Genomic DNA, 20,136 nt, shown 5'->3' on the forward strand with positions numbered 1-20,136 from the left:
ATATTAAATATCCTATTACAGGGTTTATTATAATGTGTGATGAAGCAGAATGAGGTATTCTAAGTATTTAAACTTTTACTTTCTACTAATTTCCAAAATTTAAGAAAACACATACAATTCATCCATTGTAGAATTAAATCTCTTCTTTAAAAATATTAGGGCATAATAAATATGTGTCAAAATTAGACTTTCCCTGGTACCCAATAATATCTTCCCATTCACCCAATACCTTATGTGATGCTTTCTAGGACCACACTTACAACAAGCATGTCTTGAAGTTACAAAATTTACAGGAAACACTAAGGATCTCAGAATATTTGGAATGGGAAGTAACTTCTTCACGGAGAACTTTAAATGCTGTGCATTTTATATGCAAAAATAATGCCTGATACTTACTAGTTCATAATCAGAATAAACATGGACCACACTTACGCACAGACTTCCAGTTCAGTTTGGGGTTTCTAAGGAGGCTTTGTGTTAGAAATATTCGTATGATTTCCATTAAAAAATATTGGTGATGCTAATAAAGAAACAAAGGCAATGTACTTGGATTACAGTTTCTAATCAAGGGTAGCTAACACATGAATACTCCATTATTTAGGAGATAGAAAGGGTTTTGTCTCCTTAGTTTTTATAACGGTGGAAGTCCGTTAAATTAGTAATATCTATATAATGACCGTCATTTCCTTTTTGTGATTCATCCACATTTATCAAAGCATCCCCAAAGAACGATGTAGCATTTTGTTAAAAGGCAAGGCCATAATATATTTAGCCATACAATGTTATTTTATTTCATAAAGGAAATTTTATCAAGATGCACTGTCTTTTTAAATAGAATATTGCAAACAATACAAACAGATATCTTGAATCAAATTTTACTCTTCTGAGTAGAGCTTGTATACAGACCACTGAGAGAACTAAACAGATCCCTGTAGTAAAGTCAGAAAAAAGCCTGAGACATTGCTTATATTTTGCTAATCATTCTAAAACCACTACAACTAAGACTTAAATACATTTGAACAAAAATCAAGTTTTATAATTTTTTTAAATATATAGCAACTTAGGAAACAAAAATTTCCAAATGAGAGAGACTTTAAACAATAATATATGGCTTTCATATATAATAAATAACATAGTTAAAGAAAACAGTAATCCAAGGTTGGTCCTCAGAAAATCTAATGAAATGGATTAAATGTGCTCAGTGAGTGAAAGACTTAACAATAAATCAGTTCATATCAGCTCCAAAATAATACTGATAAGAAATGTCCTTCAAAAAGGATTTTCTGAACTAATTGTTATTGTTAAAGTTGGTACAGGCTTAAAACAAATACCTTTAATGTGTCCCCACAAACCAGGCAAAATTAGAATAGTTTTCCCTAAAGACGTGGTAAATAGTCAATTAAAACTTAACAATGCCAAACTGTAAGCCAATTCCCCCTCTTAGGGATATCTCAGAATCTCAAAATACCTGGCAGCTTTCACAGGGGTTAAATTTTACTCTTCATTTTTTAAAGTAAGGTGATTGAGGTATTTCCTGGGAAAAAAATTAACTTTTTACATTAACACATTTCTTATCTCTTGTTTAAGTATTGAAAATTAGAAACTAAGGTAATTACCATGCCATTACGCTGATAAGCTGAATTTCAAGTGCTCATGGGTGAAGAAAAATTATTTTAATGATATTTTCAGTTATGTTATGAAATTGCATCCTATTTTCCAATTTATATTGTACTCTGTGTAGAAAGCTAATATATTTACCTTCATTTTTCTTGATGGTGAAATTCGGATTGTTGACCATTTCTGGAAGGAGACTGTATAAGAAATAATGTCCGTTTTTGGGATCATCTTTGTCCATGGCGCTAACTGTTTGAATGACCTGAAACATAAAACTTGACGTCAGCATTTCTGATGATTCCAGAGGCTCCTACCATCGGTAAAAGCTTAGTGACATTCTTTTTGTGGTCTGATACTTTGACTCAAAGTCTCTTTTTCAGCTTTCTGAATTGTCGTGGATGGTTTGTGCCAAGAATAAGGAGAAAAATCCATTACTTTAAAACCTCAGCTTTGATAAGTTGATGAAAATTAAGAGCATTACCTTTGTGTCCATTTGGTGTCTGTGGCTTGAAATAGCAAAGTTAAGTGTATTTGAAATATCCACTGGGCAATTACAGGTTTCTTTCCAATTTGAGTATTTACGGGCATCTAGAATGAGATTTGGAATTGTTACAGTGATTGTAGTGTGGTTCTTGGGAGGATCTTTGAGGTAAATGGCTTAAATCTTGAATCCTCACAACTCTTTTACTCATCAGGTTGTAAGTGTTTGCCAAATAGTGTTCCTCAGCACAAACATCACTGCAACAAACCTCTCTGATGAGTTGCTTCTGTTCTCTCGCAATAAGGAATAATGTTTTTTAAAGCTAGTGGATAACACGTGCAAACAATGCTTTGGAGTGTACCCTGAGATGAATAAATTATAGGGATTAGAATTACCACGGTGCAGAGAAATGTTTGGATAGATAGAGGTACTTGGAATTGGTGCCTATTGAATGTGCTTGTTTCATCTGCAAAGCTACATTAACTTAATGCTAAAGTTGTTTCTTGGGATGTCAGATAATTATTTTAATAACTTGTATTTATGATGCTGTGATATTGCTAGTTCAATGTGACAAGTTGGACAAGAGCTAATGTAGGAAAAATTTGGATGTTTACTCCTATTGTGATAATAGATTTACCATAAAAAGTAGTTGACAGTGAAATGTTCTCAGGTTTGTCATATTTCGAGGATATAATAATGATGCCAATGCTATTGTGTCTGCGGGAACAATTATGTCCCACTGAACTTCGAAATTTTGTTAAAGAGAAAAGAAATCAATTACTTCATTTTGAGAAGGGGTCGTCTTTGCTTTCTAACTTACCACTCAAGTGTAAGAACCACAATTTCAGAACTTTTAGCAGCTATGGGTCTTTGCATTGTATCAAGCACATGTTATATGATAGGCAATTCATTCAATTTACTTGAGGCAAAAATAAAATACTTTTTTCAATTTCTAGGTCTCCAGTTTTAAAATGGAACATAATCTTACTTTGTAAGTGTTTGATTTTTGTTAAGGACTTTGTTGTCTAGTTATAATGTCTTATAAATAATTATGATTATATTTAGCTTGAGTGACAAAATAACATAAAATAATTTCAAATATAACTCATGGTTAAGACAGTGAGATAGTCATAAAAAGAAAGGACTCTGGAGTTAAGCTTCCCAGGTAAGATAAAAGTCACAGCTCTATTTGTGGCTCACTGTGTGACACTGAAGGAATTACTGAAGTCTCTGAAACTTTATTTTCTTGTATGCCAGAAATACAAATGCAAAGACCATCTTTTCTCAGAGATTCGTTTTGATTATGAATTTAAATTTATATAAATCTTTTGATGGTGTCTGGTTTCTAGTAAATGTTCAGTAAAATATTAGTCATCATCATCATTATTATTATTGTATTAACTAGGGCCATTGCTATGTATTGATCACCTGGCACTTTGATAAATCTTTATAAATGTAATGACTCTGTTACTCAATGATCCAGTATGATCAGATTAAAGAAGAATACAATTATATTTACTGTACCTAAACACATAGCATATTTGCCTTGACATTTAAGTGTAGAGAGAAGCCCTAGGGTACTTCTTTCATAAAAAATCAACATGAATTAAAGTACAAGGGGACTAGATTTGAAACATGGATAACTCCTTCGGACAGCCTGCAAGTAAAAATATTTAACAGAAAAGTATGAGTTTGACCACTTCACCTCAGAACAGCTGTGCTGGATTTTCATGTTAAAAAGTCAAGGGAATGACCATCTTTGACAAGAGCCTTCTTTCAGGCAATTATAAGGAAGAGAGGGAAAAACATTGCTTGTCAGCAAATGTAGCAGCTCCTTCTCCATTTACCCAGACTTCTCTCTATAGGACTTCTAGCCCCAGGTGCAACCATTGAAGATGTAACTCCTGAAGTGTGCGAGTGCATATGAAGAAGAAGGGCAAATGAAGAGAAGATGTCTTGGTTTTCTCAAGTAGAGCTCAGTCATAATTAAATGCTTTCCTACAGTATACTTAGTGGATAAAGTTCCCATAATTAATACCATTCATACTATTTTCAAGTAATCTATGTGAAAATGGCTCATACCTGCTGTTGCATCTACAGGAGAGTCATTGGATTAGCTAAGCCACCATGACCAAAACAAAAGGTGCAATAATATAGCTTACCTGTAGCAAAGAAGCGTAACTACCTGCCACACCACAGCTCAGGAGTTTGGTCTAAACATCACATCAGAATTTAATATATTTTTCCACCACTTATTTTAGCCAGGAACTCCTTAGATAAGCAATTTATTGAGCCACTAGAACTACTGATCAAAAAAGTCTCAGATTATAACTCAGCAATCGGTATTTCAAACAGCCTTCTGGGTAATTCTGGTGTATACACAAGTATGAGATGGAAAAGATTCATGTTCACAGTTCTCTCCTCATAATTCATCAAGAGACTTTATATTGTCAAGCTCATGTCAAGTTCAGTGCATTACATGTTAGGGAGAAGGTGGCTGAAATGAATTATTACATTTTCTTCCAAATATCCCATAAACTGGTTATGATTAAGATTTTTGGTTAAACCACATTTGACCCTTCAATACAGATAGCCCCTGCTTTGGCATTTTATCTAAAAGTAGATGCCAAGTAGGTCACTTAAAGGACTTTACACTATTAAAATGTATTAAGATATCCGTACTAATGAGGCTAAAGTTTTCATTGATGAAATGACTTTTGAATGCACTTAGCTTTAAACAGTAAAAGAAAAAGAATAGATTTGTTCAAAGAAGTGTACCTCCACAGAGGCAGGTTGGAGACCACGTAGGGTCCACTGTGAGCTACCATGACCTCAGCTGATTTTTCAAGTAATTTTATTTCATGGGAATAATATAAAAATTTCTGGAGCAATCATAAATACTTAGAAATATGCATCTAACGTTAAGCTTAAATATTTTCCCTTCTACCAGTGAAGTTAGTATGCAACTGAAAAATCTAATGTTTCATAATTTATTGTTGAAATATTTTCAATGTTAAGGAAAGCCAAAAGCAAAATATATGTCTTTATTAGAGAAAATAAAGTGCACCTGGGATGTTGGAATAAGGAAATGAATTCCAGAACTATGCTTGGATTTTGATAGGAGCAGACTCTGTTCTATTTCTTGAGACTACAAAGTTGAAATTAAATAAACATTCTAAGACATGAAACTAGAAAACCATTGTGTGCTATAGTTTAATTCTGATCCTTAAAAATCTTCCATTGTTTATCAAAAATTCTAAATCTAAATTAGATTGTTTTTAACGGAGTATATTAAACTTTATTTTGGACTATTTTACATTAACTCAAAAACATTTTATAGTTGCAGAATATCACCGCCATTTTTATCTTTTGAAAGGTCAGTCAGAAATACATATTTCATGATCTGATCTGTTAACAAGCATAACTGTATCATAGGATCTATTAGAACCTCTTCCGTGAGTTCCTGTAGATACTATTTATCAATATGATCTTATGTGTGAGGAGTAATCATATATAAGATTTTACCCCTCACTGCTATTGGAATAACAGGTGGCACATGGCAACTATTTAATAACTATTGGGCAAATGAAGTAATTGATGAATAATAAATAAGCGATGGCAGGTACATTTTTGCGGCATCATTTATCCTCACAATACCTTGAGAAGGAAGGACTAAGAAACGTATCAGCACTGCGATACATCCAATATATTATATATATTCAAATTATATAGAGTATATATTACATATGTATATATACACATATACGTGTGTATGTACATGTCTGTGTATCTGCGTGTGTGTGTATAAAATGTCTGATCCCAGATAAGCCTAGTTACAAATTCTCTGCATCCATTGTCCCCAATATGTCAGGCTGCTTAAAAACTTGTAGATATTTATAATTTCTATATATGTATTTCTATTAAATTGGGGCTTAGACCTTCAATACTTTGGAGTATGTGTAAGCGTGTCCCATCCATCCTTGCTTGCTTTGCTTTAGCAGCCTGAAGGTTCTTGATTGATTCTGACCAGTCAAATGCACACCCAAGTGGACATTTAAAAGAAATAGTTCCTTCTATGTATGGACAAGGTGAGGAAAACCTATTCTGTTGTAACTTTTGGAATGTTTTACAAGATTTCTCGAATATACGTCTATCTCTAGAAAGACCCAGCAATAATAAGCAGTGTGGCATCTTCAATTGAAGCACACTGTCATTTTCTCAGGTAAAACTTAGTTTCCCTTTTCTCAAAATCCTTCCATAATGATGTGAATTGTAAGGTGATAGGGGGTGAAGGAAAGGAAGGGAAGTTACGGTTAAGGAAGAAGGAACAGTATAATGTTTGGCTTTCTATTAATGCTAGTATTATTGTCACTTTATTTCTAGTGATCATATTAACTTTCCTGAAATATTAACATCTATCTCTTAGAGTAGTTTTCAACTTGGGAAAGAAAGGAATGATCCATGAAAGAGCTTTATATGGCTGTCATTCCTCAACCTGAAATAGTATGAAATCATTTATGTATGCACATTTAGGAGGGGAGAGGTTATAGCCTTTATCAAATTATCAATGATGTCCATAACTGAATAAAGCAAAACAAAATACATTAAGAGCCTTAAAGAACGATGCTTAAAAATAGAAATTAGGCATGCAAGACAAATCAAGTTATAACAATGATGATTAATTGAAAGGGGGGAATATAGGTAATTAAGAAATTTTATAAAAATTGACACAATAACCCAATTATTTCAAAACTGTATAATGTAGTACAGATATTCACAGTTCATATCTAATCAAAATATATTGTCTGGATATTTTTGATAATTTGCATGGCATTCCAGTCACTACCAAGATTTTTATTCCCTACCCATTCAACATGTTTTCTGAGCTCACCATTTTTGTTTGTTTGTGTTTTTGGCCTGAAACATTTTTGCCTTAAAATTTATTAGGTGGCCATTTAGAGCATGTAGCTTGCAGGTCTGACCCACAGGAAATACGGCAGATGGAAGTAGATGAGGTTCTAATCTTATTGACACACTAAATAAAGTCCTCAGTCCTCTGGGCAGAATTTGGGACTCTGCCTTCATAAATGCATTGTAGAACTTCCAACATTTTTTTCAGTGTTGGATTTTTCATTCACTTTACCTTTATTGAAACTAAATTGAAGCCAAGCAATACAATGCTAGGATTCCAGAAGAATGTATCTATACAAAGTTTGGATTTTCCAGTTTTTTTCTGCCTCTTGCATTCTTTTGGTGGACTCTGTATATCTGATGTGTATTTTGTACGCTAATGAAATTATCAATATTAAATACAAACCACTCCATCTCTTACCCTGATTTAAAAATCTATACTTCATTTTCATTAGTGGGATAAAATTCACAGTTTACCACATAGCTTAGAAGAATCAACTTCCTTTTCAATCTTATCTCTTCTTCACTCTTACTCTATTACTTTGTGGTAATATCTCCTGATACCTCCTTAAGATTATAAATAGTAATTCCTATATTGAAAATATGTTCCATTGTTTATCTTCCCAGAGCAAGATTTTTCCAACTGGGTCCCATCTTCCACAAATTTTATAATTTTCTCTGAAGAAAATTTGAAAGATTTTATAGTCAACTATCCTTGGCAAACTCGAAATACCATATAATTTTCTTGGGGATTCATATGTATTTCTAAATGCAAGAGAAACTTGTAGTAAAACAAAACAAACAGAAGATCATGTTTAATTTTGTCTAATTTAATGTCTCCCAATCTTATTAGGTAATACACACACACACACACGCAAACATACACACACACACACACACACAAATCAAACCACATCATATACTGGCATGCTACAGCACAAGTTTCTTTGAAAAACTCACTTTGAATAATGCTATCCTCTAAAACTCCATTTGAGTCTTTAAAAGATTGGAAGACTTTCTCAAAAGCCTCTGTGTGAAGGTGTGTGTCTACATAGCTTAATGGTTACAGCACTGTTAGCATTACCTTCTCTGTCTTCCCAATATTATCTCAGATCCTCTGGTACCAGATTGTATGCAATTTATAAATCGTCACAAACACAACGCCTAGGCTTAAAATCTCTTACCACCTAGAGTCAATTTGACTTTCTTTAAAAAACCTGCTCATCATCATGGCTTTTACGTGCAAATGGAAACAAGTGTATCCAGGTTTCTTACCTGGCTCCCATCCTAATTCTTATCCAATATTCTGTAGTTTGAAAATATGATGAAAATATATCAGTCTGTAATAGCCCAAGACTTTAAATAATCTTTTATACCATTTTCTCTGTAGATAATCAACCTCAATTAAATTAGGGGCCAGAATAAAACGTGAAATTTGTAACCATGCAAGAGACCCAGTCAATACCTACAGAACTGCAAGTGAGTCTTTGAAAGATTGAGATAGAATGTGTTTCTATATAATGATTCCAGTGAATTTTTTTTTAATTTAATCCACAGATTCACATGGGGAGGAGTGAAGTATGGGTCCCTCTTTCACCCTTGACAAATAAAGTACTTGTAAACTATCAGAGGAATAGTTATTCCATTCTTAGAGCAATAGATGTGTCTATTATATTGACCAATTTAGGAATCAAGTATAGTGTGTTGCTTTAAGCCATCTCATAAATGTATAACAATAACAATAAAACCCAACAAATATAATAGGAATAAAGTTTTTTTTTTTGCTTTTAGACCACAAGACTGGTTCAAATAAATACCACTGAAAATTACAAGTATTTATTTAGTATGTATTTACTTATCTATATACCAATATCTATTTCGTTATTCTGAAGATCTTAGGGCTAAAACTAACAGAGATTATGGTTCAGCATCACAAAACTAGTAAATAGGAAAGAGCTGATTCACATTTACATTGTTCAAGTCCAGACCCTTCAAATATATATATATATATATATATATTCACTTTTGCTTTTCTTTTCTGCCAAACTTGTGCTCCAAAAATCATACTTTTGTTAATGACTCTCTTGAAATGTGTTTTGCTACATGTGGTTTCTTCCAATGTTGTTTTATGCATTCCATTAATTTACCATCACCTTACTCCACCCAAAATAAAGTGAAAATGGTATTTTATGCATTTTGTGGAGGCTATCAATTTCGTCTGTTTTAAAATCAATCCTGTCTGCCTCTTGTGTATGCAGATAGATTATGAAAGATGCCTGCTGGCAGGAAAGCTAAAATTAAATCTCCTATATTTATTATTTCATGAATGTTATAAAGTGCCGTAACTTCATTTTATTGTTTCACATTTATTAGAAAAAGACTCACAGAAACTAGACCAAAAACAGTACCAAACCCATTCATTGCTAGTGTTTATCAGGGGATAATTATCTTTACTTCTCTTATTAGGCTTTATTTCTTTTCATTTAAGGTTTGATGAAATGCTTTTGAGTAAGAACATCATTTGCCACAGGAATGTATTGTTTTCTTTGGAAAAAATGCTCACTCTTGATCAGACTCAGGTTCTCATGATTATTTTAGAAGAGGTGTGTCACACAGACATAGAATTTCAAAGTGCTGCTTCCTTGGAGAGCATTGTGACATCCTAGAAATCTCAGGGACTCTGGCACTTTTAAGAGCAGACTTTAAAATTAATTTTTGCCACTTTTCATGGTAAATCTTAAGTAAAACTCATAGTCTTTTTCAGCCTCAGCTTTTGTATCTATAAAATGTGGTGCTAACACCAAGTTCCCAGAGAAGGAATGCTGATTATACGTTAGATGTGTGTGTACACTTTTCACTTATGTAAGCAATAAGCTTTCTCAATTACTTGCAGCTCCATAGCCACCACCTTAGACCTGGCTACCATTATCTTTTGCAGTTACAGCTTCCTAACTGTGCTTCCTGCTTAATCATGTGTGTGCATGTGTGTATTTTATTCAAGCATAAAACTCTTTATGTTCAATCTCATTTTTGCTTATTACATGCTAGTCACGAGCATCTTCCACTCAATGACCCTTCCACTCTGAAGGGTCATTGACCCTTCAGGATATTTGCACATGCCTATTCTGTTGGCTAGAAGACTGCCTTCATGCCCAGCTCTTTCACTTTTTTTTCCAGTTTCACCATAAACAACACTCACTTCAAAAGTAACTTTATTTGACAATACTACATAAAGTAGATCCCTGAGTTTTCATTGTTCCTCTCTGTCTAGTTGCTTGAATATTTATTTCAAGCCAGTTTTAAAATTTTAAATTATTTTATTTATTCATTCTATTCTTTTCACAGAATCTCTTCTTCACTAAATTCCTAAGAAAATATAATTTTTGACCCTTTCACATTGTTTCTTCAGACTGTATTACAACAATGAGCATCTTGTAGATGGGTAATAAATATTGTCCAATAAATAAATGAGGAATTTTTCATCTGAAGAGGTTAGCATGCATACTGTGTGTTTATGAGTGGAACAAGTGTTTCCATGATAATATCTAAGAAATTACTTTTTGAAGTATCTGTCATTGCTGAACGAAATTATTTAGAACCATGATTCTAAGATTTTGTGAATATCTGTTACGTGTCAAGCATTGGCTAGATATATATCATCCAGAAGTATGAGTGACTACCTTTTTATTTGAACTTTGATACCCCCATAATAAACAAAGTTTATATTTCTGCAATGTTGGTCAGAATGAAAGATGAGATTAAAGAAGAGAAACCAAAATATTTTTGTTTGTTTCTCTTTTTTAACTCAGATATAATTACTTGACACTAAACAGTAAATTGTATGATAGTGACGAAGCTCGAATTATACTCCACTAGATTTATTTATAGTTACAGAAATTCTTTCCTGAAGAATAACTGAAACTGCCCGTCACCTCTCAAACAATGAATATTTTCTGAGACTGAACAAAACACCTTGCCTCATGCCTAAGAAAATATTCAATTCAGTCCCTGCACTGATAGATCATCCACAGAAAGTCACCCTAATTCTGTATACGGTAACCAAGAGGTTAATATCTGAAATAAAATCCAAGGAAGATCCTAGTAAGGAGGTAAGAGTTAGAACACAGTTATAGAAGGTCCTCTGGCCAACATTGGTCACTGAAGTTCTATATTTTTCCTTCGCGTTTGGTTCTGAGTGTGGGGTTGTCAAGTATATTGAAGGAAGATACTGATTTCTTCACATTTGTTACCTGTTCCTCCACTCGTCCAGCCAGATTACCATTCTCTTCAGAAAGACTCTGGTTTATCCCCAGCTGTCTCCTTTTCAGGACTTGATAGATGTTTTCTGTCTCTGGTGAAACTTGTCCTATATTAAGAGGTCTTTTCATTGAGATAGCTCCATTTCCCCTTCTCCCTTCAGCATCCCACCTGTCCAGAAGATTTGAAACATTTTCTGCAATTCTATCATTTATAATTTTAATGAAATGTTTGCCAGAGAGAAAATTCCATGAAGGTAAAAAAAAAAAAAGGCTGATTTTGGGGGTGTGGTATACTGCTATATTTTCAGTACCCAGCCCAGTCCTGGAACATAGTTCGTGTTCAGTGAGTATTTACTGACTGATAGAAACCCATCACCCTATCAGACACACAAACTGTCAGACATATATTTGGCTCTCTGATTTTGGAATCTCAACACACATTCCCATTTTTGCCATGGACATTAGAGAGGAGTAAGTGGAGAATATCCTATTTAACCTTCCTGTTAAACTGGGAGCCAAGTAATCTGCAAATGACTATATCATGTCACCACGGAATTAGAGTCGAAAGATGTATACCATCTTAAGTCTTTTGACTTAAAACAAATTACCTGAAACTATCAGATTTTTCAAAAAATATAGCTAATTAGCAATGATAACATCTATTAACATTTAATTATGCAACAGAGGGATTATTTAAAAGGATTCTAATCAAACGTGATTCAGGCAGATTTTGTGTAATGGACTGTGAACCATTACTCCCTATTGAGGTTGTGGTTACACTTTTGAGAGAACAAATTCAAGGGAAGGTCACCTTTAACTTCAGAATCATGAGAAGGTGGACGGAGCACATATGATTTCCAATTCTACTTTCAAAGTGAATCTAGACCTAGTTTAGCTCAGATGTATCATGAACTGGAGATAACTGCCTAGACAGGAGAAAGCGACCTCCCTCTTTTTCTTCTTCTTTTTCATTCTGACTGTATTTAGATGAGTTCAATTCAGTGGAAAAAATATAAAGCACAACAGAATTCTCTATGTTCATGTTGATACTCATTTTCATTTTGTGAGCCCTTTCGAAAACCTGTTTACATAGGCCCTCTCAGTCCAGACAGTTTATACAGCCTGGATTTTTGTTAATGGCTTATCCTTCCTTGATTATTGCTAGTAATTTCCAGCTACACCATCTCCCAAGAAGCTGATCCCCTGAGTTTAGCCTTAAATCCACACCTTCCAGCCAAACAAGACATTTGAATGTCACCTGCAGTTTTTCTGAGGCTGTTGTAAAGCAGACATAAATTGTTTAAGAATATTGAGAAAACTATGAATTTAATGGCTCATTCGGTTTTTGACGTTTATTTTTCATGAGCATGTGATCATCTGCTAAGGAATATTTTAGTTCCATAGTGAGTCAGTCATTTGTGTGGTATTATGAGAGATGATTGAAAGTATATCTTTGTTGAACTTCTATAAGTAAACACTTGTGTGAATAGCAAATACAAATTTTGGTAAATGTTAAATATAAAAATTAGATCATTGAGCATTAGACGTAACTTAGAAGTGATGTAAGGAATAAAACCTGAATTCTAACTAGCACAAAGGATTCAAAGAGTTCAAGAAAGTTGTTTCAACAATGGCATGTACATCAGTCAGCCATATGTCCAAAAATGTTGCTAAGGCATCAAAGATCTGATCCTTTCATTTAACTAATGAACTCTAATAAATATGCCTAAACAGATCATTAGAGGATAAGATGGTGTAGCACACATACACAAAACATAAGTGGTTCTTCAGACAAAGAGTCATTCATTGTGATTTGCAAAAATCATAAAACAAAGAATCAATTTTTTATTTTGGTTTTGCATAGGAAAGATGAGAAAACAATGCATTTTTTTCTGAAGTTAAGAAGAACGACTGAGAAATCATTAAAACTTTGAAAACAGTCAAAATCCACAGGGCAAACCTACAAATTCCCAAAGATCCAAGAAGCATGCTTGTCAATAACACAAGTGAAGCCAATGTTGAGTTTTTGAAATATCAATGTCATTGACTCTTTGAACTTACGTGATAAGGTTTGCATGATCTATGGGGTTTTATTTAAATTCTGAAGTATTTTACAGACTCTATGTGATTGAAAAAGTCTAGCTTATCAGTCTGTGATTTGGCTACATTATCTCAGCAATGATTGGTCCACACAACAACCATATCCTTGAAACAACCTGACATATTTTGATCAAACTCTCTCTGACAACTCAATCTACCAATTTAGGTAGATGGTATTTATTGATATATGTGTATTAAAAAAACCACATACGCACTCCCTTCTCAAAGGATCACAAATGAAGATGCTCAAAACGTGTGATTGACGGGGGTAATTCCACATAATAAAATTAGGAAACATCTAAGCTAATGTTAGAATGTTATAAAAATAAACATATATGTCTACTAAAGCTGAATGCTTTGATGAGATCTTGTCTTGATGTTTAAAAGTTAATCAGTTTTATTATTAGAATTTTAGCTTTAACGTGTGTGTGTGTGTGGAGGGGGTGGTGTCTTATTCTGGTAGATGGAAACAATACTAATCCTCCAGATACGTGGGAGTAGTCTATGGGGAAATGACCACTGTTTTATAGGAGGGTAACAAATTGATCATTTATAATAAAAGCATATGGCTACAGTGCTAGTCCTTTCTTTAGGGGAAAAAAATCTGACTCTTGTCAGGTAAGCTGCTTAGCAAATAGTTAAGTATAATTCCTAACACCCACATGAGGCACAAGAATAGTTGGATTAACAACTCCAGTGTCATACTGTCAGCTGCTGTTTATTTAAATTAAAATGTCACCATCCAGAAATAAATTAGGAAGTTGAAAAATGATAAATTTCTTAAACATACAGTACTTTGGTACCTTGTTCAAATAAATCTGTTACATTTATGGTTTTGCAGAACTTTACATAGGCTATTTCCATTTTGACATTCAGAGTATAGCAGATATTTGTTTCTGTTCATTTTGTTTAACTCTTTTCCTCGCTTTCTTCCTCCCTCTTTTTCTCTCTCCCTCCCTCCCTCCCACTCCCATTCCCGTTCCCTCTCCCTCTCCCTTTCCTTCTCCCTCTCTCTCGCTTTCTTTATGTTTCTTTTTTCAGTTTTCATCTATGCTATATGAGGCACAAAAAAATGTTCTACTAATACACACATCTAAAACGCGTGTTGTTCATCTTATGCTGATCTAAATGTATATACATATTTACAGATTTCAATATTCACTTCCTACAACTTTCTATAAACCACTCGTCTTCTTGGGTTTCACTGTTATTTGTTATTCATATGTTTGCTATGAAACAAATGTCTCCTCTCCATGAGGTTTTACCTTGCTTCTTGTCATTTGAAAGTAAAAATTCAGTCCCCATCACTCTAAGACATCCCCTGCTATCATCCATATCCCAAGATATTTTAAGACAGTGATTTGGCTCTGGGTTCGTGGCACAGCAGGTTGTTCCACTTTAGGAGCCAATTTGGTCATAAGTAGGAAGAGAAATAACATCTGATGGAGAAAAAAAATTCCCTCTCTGTTCCCATTTGGATGTGTTTCTGGCCTGAGACTTTGCAGATCATAAATGATGCAAACGCACAATATAATGCAGGTCAATCAAATATGAGACAGTTGTATACAAACATATTCAGCATTAACAACATGGAGATATTTACTTGGCCGGGTTTTCCATTTTCACATAAAAATGCCTCATATTCGGATGCGAATTCAGGGGCGTTGTCATTGACATCCAGCACTTTAATAGCAACAGGTACTCGTGATATCTGACTGTGGTTCCCTATGGGAAGGAAAAAATAACATCAGCATTGAGGGTATTTCATTTTAACGTGCAACTCAACTTTCTCTTGAAAGCATGTGGGTCTGTTTCCAACTTCCCTTAATTAGGATGTTTTCAACATGGTGATTATAGAGTCTGACCAAGTAAGAAAAATAGCAAGTGCTTGACTGCTTTAAAAAAAGCATAAATTGTTATTTCAAACACCATTTGCTGGAGTTTAGCTTGATAAAGACCATATCTGAATAAATTAAAAGAGGTTTCTTTGATAAAGCAAGCTTTATTTTACTGATAAAATACATTCTTTAAAAGAAAAGTGTTGTATACAGCAAAAATGTATCTCTTTTTTTCTTGAGTAGAACATAACCCATTTTAAGCTATTACTTGCTTGACTGGCTGTATAATAGAGATGAACACTTAAAACCTAGCAAAAGGCCAGAACCAAATCACTTGTTGAGAAGTGGTCCTTAACAATGACAAAAGAGATAAGATTAAAGATGAAGTATCATATATTTTATGAATTGCATTTTTCATTAAAATTGACCCTGGAATATTTTTGGATAAGATGATCCCAAGTCATTTTAATATTGTCATTTTCATGAAGATTTTTGTCAATGTAAATGAAGAATAATCTTCTAATCTTTCCAGGTCAATTCCAATAGCAGAGAACTCAATATAAAATCCTTAATCCCCAAATCCTTATTTTTTAAAATTATATATACACACACACACATAGAAGGAGATCTAGTCCATTAATACACTGCTGACTTGGGCCATGTTATGATTTTCACTTGCAATAAATGAAATATAGTTTGACTTTGTACCATGTAATAATCTTTTGATCTGTTATAAATTATACAGAATGCATTGGAGATGGCCAATTATTTACTTGTGTTTCTGTGGCACTGAATATTTATAAGCAAGTAGAGAGGGGAAAAATGTTTGGCTTTGAATATTGACAAACAGACTTGCATTTGATATATCAAACTCCTCTTTTTGACAATTGATTACATTTGGAGCTCTAAAATACTCATTTTTTTTGCTTAAAGACAAAAGTACTCCTAAAGCATACACCAAAAAGCTATAGCTATGCTACAGATTTACAGTTGGTTTGCCCTGCTGGCTCTGCTACAAGATTTGAATGTAGTTGAGTGCCATGACAACTCTCCAATATTCTAATTTGGTTAACTACAAGTGGCTGAATACTATCCCGAGGAATAAAGGGAACTTGACTTCACTTCCCAAAAATCAAGGTGATGGCCTGAAATGTCTCACTGGAGATATATATACACACACACACATATATATATGTGTGTGTGTGTGTATATATATGTGTGTGTGTGTATATATATGTATATGTATATATACACATATATATACGTATGTGTGTATATATATATAATGAACTTGTTTATTCTTCATTTAGGGAGGAAACATGCACTTTCCTAGTTTTGATAGAAGGAAGAATCTAAATAGAAGTTTAACATATGACTCTAAGACAAGGAACTCATATTTTATCCTTTATCTATTCAACAAAACTCTACAAAGTTTACAATTTAAGTAAGGTATGGTTATATATTTAAATATTTACTTCCATTTCCCAGTCTGACCATTAGCTAAGTAGCAGTTCTTGGAGAGTAAAAAGGAGCATAGCGTTTTGTGGTAAACATGCGCATTTGGAGCCCCAGCTTTCCCTTCTACTACTTGTGTGACTCTGAGCAAATAATTTAAACTCAATTTTTTTCCTAAAAACACTGCAACTCAGGAACTTTGGTTATAGAATTATTACAAATGTTATGTGAGAAAAAATTAAAAGTGTCTCATACAGTATTGGACACACATTCAAAGGTATTCTAGCCTTTGCCTTTTGCAATTTTCAACATCAACAGCACCATATATATTGAATGTTTACTATTCATGATGCAAAATATTTCGCATAATCATATTTCATTCAATCTGCACAAAAAATCTATGAAGTAGCTAATGGGATCCCCATATGTAAGATGTAAACCTGACACTTAAAATATTATATAATTTTACCAAGATTACTAAGTTAAGCATTGACTTCAAAATGTGATTTTGCTCTTCCAGACATAAGCCACTTTCATAGCATAATACTGATGAAGTCCAAAAAAATACATATACGTGTGTGTTTGTGCCTGTGTGTGTGTATGAAGGTTACTAATTATTACTATCTCCTCAAGAATGTATATATATTTGGTACAAATACTTACCTGAAGTTTGATCAATATTTAAGGCTTTGGCCCAAATATGAAATACCAAATGTCTAAGGGGTTGTACCATCAATAATAGTTTCAGAATTGCACTCATAATCTGCAACCCTCCCTATGAAACTGTGCAATTTAACTTCCAGAATTTTGCTCATGGTCCTATTTCACCCAACTGGAGTCCTGTTAATTGATTAATTTCCTCTTGTAATTCTCTGTTGCAATTCCAAGAATTGCTGGTTATTCCTCTTAACTCTGTAACACTCATTCTTTCCGTTCTACATCCTAGACCAATTTTTGTGTATGTAAATAATTAAAGAAACTTCTACTAGATATTTTTACTTTAATCTCACTAAGTATTCAATTAATAAATAACGATTAGCACAGGCTTAATAAACTGTATGTAAGATTAGACAGTGAATAATAGGGGCACAGTCTTAGAAAACTGAAAGTATAAGCAAAAGCTACCATATTCCTTAAACATTATTTTGCTCCTTCTGAAGTGAAAAAATTGCTAATCTTATGGATTCAGATACACTGACAATGGTTGATTAGGCCAAGTCAATTATGTATGATATTATTCTTTGCTTTCCTTATCTTTAATGTTACATGCACACACACACACACACACACACATTCATATCTACACACTACAAGCAAACATGCATATACACATTTTCTTCCCACTCTTTTGGTTAAAAAGTTGTCAAAGTCCATTCTTAGTTTTCTCTTTTCTTTTTAATTTGGCCTCATAGTTGCAATACATTGCAAATATCTCTTAGACCTAGATGACTGACAGGGGGCAAAACTCAGGCATAAAGGGTGAACAAACTCCATCAGCTTCTTATTGGAGGCAATTTTCAACATTAAAGTAGCTTTTCTCATATGTCGCATATGGGACAAAGTGGTATTTATCTATTCCTGGGGCCCAGTGCAAAATGCCAACTAATATTTTTTTAGGAACAATGTGGGATTAGGGAGCTATTACTTAACACTGTTGGAAAATCATAAATGACATAGAATGTTTTTTCAATTATCTTAATTCATGTGTCCCAGCATCTCTACAAGCAACTAATGTTTTAGTATAATGGTCAAAGAACTCTTTGTAAATAATTAGTATTTTCTTCTTTAGTTTGTGGTTCTTTATAGTTCTGTGAGAAACTCGGAACTAAATTTGGAACCCACTTTTTATAGCTGTAAATAATATCATGATGTACAAATTCAACTATTTTTTACATTTATTTAACAATTACGCAAGTGTACTAAATTAATTTGTTCTTATTTAGTTGTGTTGTAGATATTTCTAGATGTTTCCTTTTCATATTGTATCTATTTCTTTAGAAAAATTAAATGAAATAAAACCTAAACTGTTTACTCTGCACTGAAAAGCTATTTCCAGGTGGTTAGAATTTCTCTAGTTCTCCCTCAAAATTTAGCATAAATCACATCTCTTCCAGAAAGTCTTTTTAACACATGGTTCAATTTTGTTTATTTTCTTGTTGTTGTTTTTTAAGACTTATTACATGATAGCCTGAGGAACTCTACAAACCCAGTCTCCAGAAAACTGATGAAAGTTTTTTAAAAATAATTATAGTCTATGGAAAAAGTCCTAAGGGATACAGCAGGTGAGACAAAAAGACTGAGGTCACTGCCTCCTTCTCTCCACAAAGCACTTCACTCCTAAAGAAAAGAGTTTCCAAGCCATGGCTCACATATTTTGCTTGGGAGTGAAAGAGAAAAGCAGGCCATGAAGCAGAAAGTTCCTTCATATACAAAGGAATGTGAAGTTCAAGCCTAAGGGTAAACTCAAAACATTAAATGTTGCTATGACAGACAAATGAGAGAGAGAGTGTTGGTAGATCTGGTAGATTCACTGGAGAGGTAGGCTAGTTGCCAGAGAGAATGCAGATAGAGTCAGTTGAAATTAGCCTTCTAGGAAAAATAACAAATCTCAAACATTTATCTAGGGAATCATTTCTTCACCAGAGCCCAAATTTGAATGGATCTTACTGTGGAACAAATTATGACGTAGGACACTTTCGAAAACAATTGAACAGCTGGCTGGCAATTAAACAACCTTAATAGCTGGATGAGGTCAGGGACAGAGACAATCAAAGAGAGTCCTGCCAAAACCACTGTATTTCCAGGTGTTTATGTAAATATCCAACACTATTCCTCTGGAGAAGAAAGCTCACATACTTTACACCACTGTGGGAAAAAGGTTTTACTAAAACAATTCAGCAAGTCACAAACAAGTGAGTAAACAGTAATTGCAAACTCCAGGGGAACATTGGTAACTAGAACTGCTACATTGTATTATTGAAAATATCTAGTTTCCAAAAAAAGTTACAAGACATGAAAATAAACAAACAATAAATTATGACCCACAGGTGAGAGAAAAATCAGGCAAAAGAAATCATATGTGAGAGTAACCATATGCCAGATTTAACGGAGTTCAAAGTAGCCATTAACATATATTAAAAGAAGGCATAATTAAATATGTAAACGAAGATACCATAACAACATAACATCAAGTAGAAGATATCACTAAAAAGGCAGAAATTATTAGAAAGGAAGCAAATGGAAATTCTGCAGTAGGAAATTACCATAACCGAAATTTTAAAATTCACTAGAGAGACTCAAAAGTAGATTTAAATTGGCAGAACAAAGAATTAGTGAAGATCAGCAGAGATTTTGCTAACCAAAGAACAGCATTTAAAAAAAAATAAAAATGAGCAGAGCCTCAGTGAAATATAGGACACCATTAAGTGTCATATATGTGTAATAGGAATTGAGAGAAGAAAAGGAGACAGAGAATGGA

General features: G+C 33.5%; 1 protein-coding gene across 3 annotated transcripts in view; it reads right to left on the bottom strand.

The window, feature by feature from the left end:
• The window catches only part of CDH8 (cadherin 8), a 417,595-nt gene that overhangs the window by 89,158 nt on the left and 308,301 nt on the right, over positions 1-20,136 (bottom strand). For all 3 annotated transcript variants that reach the window (XM_007993552.3, XM_007993550.3, XM_007993547.3), the window contains exons 9-10: positions 14,969-15,090; positions 1,759-1,876 (exon numbers count right to left, since the gene is read on the bottom strand). In XM_007993552.3, the coding sequence (XP_007991743.1) occupies positions 1,759-1,876; positions 14,969-15,090 (240 nt within the window). The remainder of the gene's footprint in view (positions 1-1,758; positions 1,877-14,968; positions 15,091-20,136) is intronic.

Source organism: Chlorocebus sabaeus, chromosome 5, assembly GCF_047675955.1.
Source record: "Chlorocebus sabaeus isolate Y175 chromosome 5, mChlSab1.0.hap1, whole genome shotgun sequence".
Lineage (NCBI taxonomy): Eukaryota > Metazoa > Chordata > Mammalia > Primates > Cercopithecidae > Chlorocebus > Chlorocebus sabaeus.